The sequence below is a fragment of the Branchiostoma belcheri genome, unplaced genomic scaffold (genome assembly GCF_001625305.1).
Source record: "Branchiostoma belcheri isolate BF01 breed outbred unplaced genomic scaffold, Haploidv18h27 scaffold278, whole genome shotgun sequence".
Taxonomy (NCBI): domain Eukaryota; kingdom Metazoa; phylum Chordata; class Leptocardii; order Amphioxiformes; family Branchiostomatidae; genus Branchiostoma; species Branchiostoma belcheri.
In genome coordinates, this window is record NW_017803885.1 from 189,735 (window position 1) to 197,477 (window position 7,743).

The 7,743-nt window shown below is 42.9% G+C and overlaps 1 protein-coding gene across 1 annotated transcript; it reads left to right on the forward strand.

Moving 5' to 3' along the window:
• Positions 1–79: 79 nt before the first annotated feature.
• Positions 80–7,672, forward strand: LOC109472486 (cholesterol 7-alpha-monooxygenase-like). Its single transcript, XM_019772267.1, has 7 exons — positions 80–179; positions 679–848; positions 1,154–1,291; positions 1,919–2,008; positions 3,092–3,188; positions 6,244–6,422; positions 7,326–7,672. The coding sequence occupies exons 1-7, from the start codon at positions 80–82 to the stop codon at positions 7,620–7,622; spliced, it is 1,071 nt and encodes a 356-aa protein (XP_019627826.1). The 3' UTR covers positions 7,623–7,672.
• The last annotated feature ends 71 nt before the right edge of the window (positions 7,673–7,743 follow it).

Below are 7,743 nucleotides of genomic sequence, written 5' to 3' on the forward strand. Positions count from 1 at the left end.
TGGGTAGAATTGACAAGTACGCAAACAGTAATTTCTCAACAAAAGAATAAGACCAACCGTGTGGCTGTTGCAGGTGATGATGGGAAACCTCCTGTCCGCCATGTTTTCCGCCACGGACGTGCAGCAGGAGTGGAACAGGGGAGAGCTGTGGGCGTTCGTCTACAGGATCATGTTCAGTGGTAAGGGCTCAGACACAGTTATCATACGGTTGCAAAAAATGAAAACATTCTCGGGGTAGTCGTGCATTGTGGTACCAAATAATGCAGCTATGTTTCTGATAGCCTGCTTTATGAAAGATCAATAAGGCTATATGTGTATCATAAATGATATGGTAGCTATAAAGAGTTTGGTCGGTATCATCCCTGTATTACCACATGTCGGAGTCGTTGTAGGATCGTATCCACGTTTGCTCAGTAAAATAAAATCTCGTTTTGAAACTTTAAAAAGTTCACACAGCTGAAAAGTGCGATGTAATTTCAAAGTTCGAGGTCGTGAGCAATTCGCAACTACAATTTCGTTTCTCTGTTGAAGCAAAAATAAGCAAATCTAACTTCCTTTTTATCTATCATCTTGCAACACAATCTAGGAAATAGTGAGGAAAAACTAGTCTCAGCATAGACCTACAATTCAAGCAAACATATCCAAAGAAACAAAGAAATAAAAGTTGGTGTTCCACAGCATCCTTCAGGACGCTGTTCGGGAGACACAAGGAAAACAAAGACGAGACCGCCCGACTGGTTCACTCCATGGAAGAGTTTCAGAAATACGACAAGCGCTTCCCAGAAATCATTTCGAACGTGCCGTGGTGGCTCATGGGACAAACCAGGAAGCGATACGAATATCTGAAGGTATGTAATGCATGCCCTGGTTATTTATGTTTACCTTCACAGAAGGAAAACATTGGTTTTGCTCGGACCAGACGTCTGTCACCATGGTAACTGGTGCTGTAGCAGACACCCTCTGGTGTTGAATTATGTCATGCAGCAAGTGTCAGAGCGCTGGAGGGGCTGGTTACCTTGTATATGAATGTGTTTGAGTAATAATATAATTAAGAATCAAGAATAAACAGATCAGTTAGAGCAGTAAGCAGCAAGCAAATAAAGGACTATGTGTAAATTTAAGAAAACAGAGCTTTAGTTTGTTGTGTTTTCAGTCCATGGTATCTCCGGCTGAGCTGAGCCAGCGGGGCTTGTCCGACTTTATGCGGATGCGACAGGAGATTTACACAGACGGAGAGCTGTCTGCTGACGAGAAGGCGGCCTTCAACTTCGCAACCATGTGGGCTTCGCTGGTAAGTAAGAATATCAACATCACAAGATTTCAAAAATAAGTACAAAACGACACACGAAGTACCGCATTTGGCCAATGTATGTTGAATTCATTTCCACACCGAATGGTGCTAACGGTGGCACCAAGCTCCAGTTCTATAGCCTAAAAGCAGGTGGCTAGTCAACTACTAGCCAAATACTTGGTGCCAAGCAGAGAAAGCTGTATGTACGATTTTAAAGCCTTTGACTCAGCTGAGATCGAACTCACGACCTACCGAGTGCGAGGCGACACTCCACCTCTGCACAGGTTTCGCCAGTGTGCATAGTCCTGGATAAGCTTCTCAATGATCCATTTTGTGGACACAACGCTCCCTCGTCACTGCAGAGTAACACTCTTTCTTGTCTACTCCAGAGTAACACGGTCTCCGCCGCCTTCTGGACCCTGTACCACCTGCTGCACTATGGAGTAACACTATTTCTTGTCCACTCCAGAGTAACACGGTGCCGCCGCCTTCTGGACCCTGTACCACCTGCTGCACTATAGAGTAACACTCTTTCTTGTCCACCCCAGAGTAACACGGTGCCGCCGCCTTCTGGACCCTGTACCACCTGCTGCACTATAGAGTAACACTATTTCTTGTCCACTCCAGAGTAACACGTTACCCGCCGCCTTCTGGACCCTGTACCACCTGCTGAAGGATCCGGTTGCCATGGCCGCCGTCAGGGCAGAGGTGGATCAGGTTAAATGCTATATTATGTTTACCTTGAAGTTCGCAAAACAAAAACATATTGTTCTTGCTCTGTTTTTTATTTCTTTTCTTCTTCTTCCCCAAAAAGCAAAAGAAAGTCAATGACCTGTACCAGACGTCTATCACTATGGTAACTAGTGCTATGACAAACACCCTGTGGTGTTGCGTTCCATTATGTAGCTGGACAGTTGGAGAGGCTGATCACTATATATTATATATGAATGTGTTTGCTTGACAATAAACAGAGCAGTATCATAAAACTTTATCTGTGTTGGTAGTAACATGCTTAAAGTTTAAACTTTTGGTCCAACACATAGAGCTTGTTGGACTATAATAATGTTTACCATTGAAGGTAAACATATGCATTTACTTTCCAAATGTTATTTCTCTCGTTTAGTTTCTTATTTATTCTTCTGGTTATCTTATTTGTTTATCTCCACAATCAAAACTAATGTATCGAAAGAAAACGCTTTGATGATCATCATGAACACAAGGATCCATTAATACTCTGAACTGTTTAATCTTGTTTTATTCCTGTATCTTGTGGTAGCCGGTATAACAGCCCTTCGGCGTAACACAGGTACACCAGCTTCAAAGGCACGTGGCGGGATGGCAGCTGATCAAGAAACAGAATAAGAAGGAAAGAAAAAGAAAAGGCGATAAGAAAACGATTTAATGATCATCATTAACGTAAAGATCCATCAATACTATGAACTGTTTAATCTTTGTGCGTAGCGTGCGTAGCCCAGTGGTTAGCGATCCTGCCTCTGGACTAAGAGGTTGGGAGTTCGAATTCAGGCTGTTGTCGCTCACCCGACTGCACGCTACTGTTTAGGATCGCAGTCCTTAGGACGGGACGTTAAGCCGTGGTCCATTGTTCATTGTGCTTGTCGAAAAAGAGCTAGGGAAATTTCCCCGTTACAATGAACCTGTAAATACTGTACATAGCGTCTGTCTTCTCTGTCACGACCAGTGGAAGATTAGCTCTTCAGTGAGTTAAACTGGCTCGAGATCACTTTCACTTTTTACCTTCACCAACAAGGTTATGTTTTTTTTTTTGTCTGTTCTCTCCAGCTTCTGAAGGAGACCGGTCAGACCTTAGAGAACGTGAAGGAGGGAGGCGAGATGATCCACGTGACGAGGCAGCAGTTGAACGACATGAAATGCCTCGGTGCGTAGATTGCTAAATAATTAGCCTCTACTAGGTAGCCTGGGTGCCATCCTCCGTAGTTTTCGCCCGCTCCCTAATGTCGCTGGCCACAGTAGCCAGTGACATTAGGAAGTGGTCGAAAACTACGGAGGATGGCAACCAGACCATCTACTAGGCTGTTTAAGGTGGTATGGAAGGGTGGCTGAGGACTTTGGGGACATCCTAAAAATACTACTTAGGATTACCTATGGCCATTGATTTTTTTTGTGTGAGTACCTTAGTGCAAGATGATAATTTATGCAAATTTTGATGACGTAATCATGACGTCATCTCGAGTTATGAGCCACGCCCCCTTTTTAGAAAAATCAATTTTTCTGGCCAGCGCTTTGGTTTTTATTCACCATATTTTGTTGAAAGGCACACACTAGTAATAGGAACAAACGTATGCGAGCATTTTTTAATATCTCAAAGTGTTGATTTTTTATGAATTTTTTTTCGTAAATGTCAACAGTGCCATGCGCCAGCACCCCTCCCCAACATATAAAGCGGCGCAGTGTGTCGACCTCGCATACGATTTTAGTTTATAAGCTTATCTTTCAAAAAATACCACCTTTTTGTCTCTTTCCATGAACATTTTTTCCACAGTTTCATTCTTAAAATGCTGTATATGTCGTAGGGGTTACATAATGTCCATTTTGAAGCCCGAAAGAGCCGAAATCGCCAATTTTTTGTCGCCATTCCAAGGGCGCCCATCCCTCCCACCAAAAAATGGGTCATTGGCCTGTCAGCACGCTGTATTTAGCTTACTGCGGCGCTATTTGGAAAAACAGGCCGGGGATATGTCCAGTAAAAAGAACAGCCAAAAAGAACGCTAAGATTTCGCGCGAGTAGGGGTCACGTGACTCACCCAAAATGGCGGATGGCGTGGCTTGTTTACGAGCGGAGAAAGCTGTGCGCTTTGTGCCAGCATTTGGGCCGGTAGACGATCTTTTTCACGGCCGTATCCTACGTAGATTTGCAGATGAAGGTTTATGGACTATTCTGAGACCTTATTGGAGAAAATCTGCCGGGGTATTCTGGAGTTACGGACTTGACGATCAGCAAGATCACAACACTGAAAAGTTATCGCGCGATACCGGAGTAGATAGCCCTGGAAAAAAAGCTTGCCCGGACGTGGTATGGGATTATGAGCGAGTATAATTTTCTTGATTATGTGAATTTACGTTGCACGTTGTCCTAGACTTGTGGAAATAATTTTCACGCACGACGTTCTATGTTCTATCTGAAAAGTACGGACTATCTCTGTAAATCTGTTGGAACTGATTTTTTTTGTAAGCGGCTACTATTTGCTGTATGCTGTAAATCGTAAAAGATTATTGTTAGCAGTTACCGTAAGATTATGTAAAAATTCTGCTGAAGTTTGTAAGTATCGTATTTTTTAATAAAAACGTAGATTTTATAAAAATTACTAGTAGTTCTTATCATGTCTGTTCACTAGAACGTAACGTTAACGTTTAGTAGTTACAAACGTGTTGCAGTCGATACAAACTCAGAATAATAAGACAGTGCACAGGTAGAGACGCGTTTTTATTCGGTAGAAAATTACTTAATGAGTTGTCTGTGAAAATCATGAAAGAACACAAAGGATAACGCCGCATAATGACGGCCGAGTATGAACTAGCAAGCGCGGCTCTTTATGCATGCAGTGACCCGGTCCGCCAGGCCGCTCATAACTAAACCAAGATCTAACTTGTGGCTCAAAGCAGACAGCTTCGTTTCTTTTGGCAGTCGAATGTTTTTATATAGGAAGTTGTCAGATTATTTCTGGCGTTTTTGGTGATTTGTGTGGCTGCATATCTCTGGTTGTGTGTTGCAACTTGACAACATTTTGCCGATACGAAGTGTGATAAACAATGGAAACGGCTTGTGTTTTCAGAAAATTATTATTCTTTGCATTTGGCAGGTTTTTACCCAAAACGTTTTGCAAACAACTGACATCAAACGCTCAGTAAAACTCTCTTTTCCAGTGTCTTTTCCCTTCCCAAAAATTATGAAAGTGAAGCTCTCAGTTTACGTAATGACCAGCGAGCCTGATTGGTCGAGCGGCGGAGTAGCTTTTAAAAAAAATGTGCACACCCCCACTGGGGCCTGGCTGGAGCGTGAAAAAAATGCACAATTTGGCGGTCAATTTGGCGGCCAAAATGTGGCCATAGTGACAAGACGAAAGAAAATTATAAAAATAGACCCAAAAGACTACCATATCAGATAGAGTTCGTAGTATTTCTAAATATGCCTCAGCTATCCTTCTGGACCACCTTAAGTTAACGAATTAGTAGACATTGGGTAAATAAACTGTAGACTGAATAGTATACCAGGAAAGTTAGCCGGACCGGGGGGGGGGGGGGTAACGAGTTTGGCAACGATAGGGCTAACTCCTCTGTCATACTTTTCAGTCTATTTAGCCAATTTCTATTGTTTTGTGAGCCTGAAGAGCCTGCACCGTTTCTGTCCTAGTTCCTATCAAAGTACGATCATACAATCTCCTCGGTTTGTTTGTATTTATGTACATATTTCACCAGGGGATACATATTAATGTGTCCGTTGTACAAATGTTATTTCCTCGTTGTACAAATGTTATTTCTCTCGTCCCCTACATGATCTTGTCCCTCTCTCCAGATTTAAAGCTACCGGTCGTTCACTCAGGAACAAAAACACTATCTCTATCCCACCCCCGCCAGAACAAAAAAGACTACAGAACTCTTTCCTTTATCAGTCAATCAGACTCTATAACCGGACTGTATAGATAGAGTCTGGCACAAGATAATGGACCTTGTAAATATCTGGGTTGTACACCTACTGTACAGTTTTTATAGTTGTTGTAAATATATAATTTTTTGACATTTTATCTTGTAAATATCAACGCCATTCAGGCAACATCGTATGTCGTGTTTGTCTGTTATGTTTTGGTATCTTAATAAAGAATTGAATAAAAAAATAGATACACGAAAACCCAAAATACTTCAATGCCCGTTGAATCGAGAAGAAATATTGTGGTTTAAATTCAATATCGATACAGGTAGCGCTATCAACGAGGCATTGCGCATGTGCAGTGCCTCGATCATAATCCGCGTGGCCACCGAAGATGCCGAGCTGGCCCTGGAGTCCGGCAGTACCTTCCGCATCCGCAAGGGGGACAGGGTGGGTCTATATCCGGGCTTTCTGCATATGGATCCCGAAGTCTACGATCATCCTGAGGTATCTTTCTTATCTCCCTTTATCATGTAAATACCTTTGCAGAAAATTTGCAAAAAAAATTGTTTTTAGTATTTTTTCCTTTTTTTTCTCCAAATAAAAAGACAGTGACCATGACCAGACGGCTGCTAGCTCGTCACCATGGTAACTGATGCTGTAGCGGACACCCTGTTGTGATGAATCACATTATGTAGAAAGTGGCAGGACAGATATGTGACAGACATATATGTGAATGTGTTTAAGCAAGAATAAACAGAGCAATAGTTGGTGAAGGTAATTCTATCCCTATCTTACAGTACAGGGCTGAAAGTAGACGATCACCAAATAACCGGCGCTAGCTACTAGTAATTAGTAATCAACTAATTAATGATCAGCTAACGATCACACCAGGTATCACCAAATGAGCATTGTGTCGTGCAAGGCATATTTTGTGTTAATTCTCCAAACCTCTGTCTGAACTAGTCTCCGCGCATCCAGGTACGTAGACTTGGCCCAGGCACAGTTCTGGATACACGTGGATAAGGTTTGGATCACTTATACCGGGATGGATCTAGTTCTATTCCCGCATGGGTTTGGGATAGCGACCGGCACGGTTCTGGATAGTCCAAGAGCGTAGATTTGCCCCAGGCACAGTTCTGGATACGCGTGGGCTATCCAGAACGGGTTATGGAATAATCACGTATCTGGATAAAACATGATTCAGATAGAGCACGTGCACATTTCTGGATAAAGCACGGTTCTGGATAAAGCACGGTTCTGGATACAGCAGCCTTATACTATATTGATAAGTGTGGTGGGTTCTTTATCTTTAATCAAGATTTCCCCCTTCAAGTAAGACCTATTTTGGGTACAACTGACGCCTACTCTTTTCTATAAGTGTGATGGGTTCTTTTACATTTGTTTCAGACCTTCAAGTACGACCGTTTCTTGGAAAACGGCCAGGAGAAGACCGCGTTCTACAAGAACGGCCGGAAGTTACGTCACTACCTGCTTCCGTTTGGCCATGGCGTCAGCATGTGTCCCGGAAGGTTCTTCGCGCTGAACGAGATCAAACAGCTCGTCACCATCGTGGTCTGCTACTTCGACATGGAATTAATTGACATGGAGACCCCTCCCATGGACCAGTCACGGGCCGGGCTGGGCACTTTAGCGCCTCTCAACGATTGTCTGTTTCGCTATAGGTTTAAACAGGGCTGTCTGTGAGTGTATGTATCACCCTTGGACACTCTATGGCTTTCTGAATAAAACGTTATAAATGATTGACGCTGCATATGCACCGTCAGTTTCTGCATCGAGATTAACCCTACCTAGACCGGCTTTTTTG

What these genes read in the sequence shown, in the direction of transcription:
- LOC109472486 (XM_019772267.1), top strand. Translation starts at nt 80, where the DNA reads ATGGGAAACCTCCTGTCCGCCATGTTTTCCGCCACGGACGTGCAGCAG. An exon ending in TCAGGGCAGAGGTGGATCAG is followed by an intron (nt 2,009 to 3,091) that starts GTTAAATGCTAT and finishes TGTTCTCTCCAG; the next exon opens with CTTCTGAAGGAGACCGGTCA. An exon ending in GAACGACATGAAATGCCTCG is followed by an intron (nt 3,189 to 6,243) that starts GTGCGTAGATTG and finishes ATATCGATACAG; the next exon opens with GTAGCGCTATCAACGAGGCA.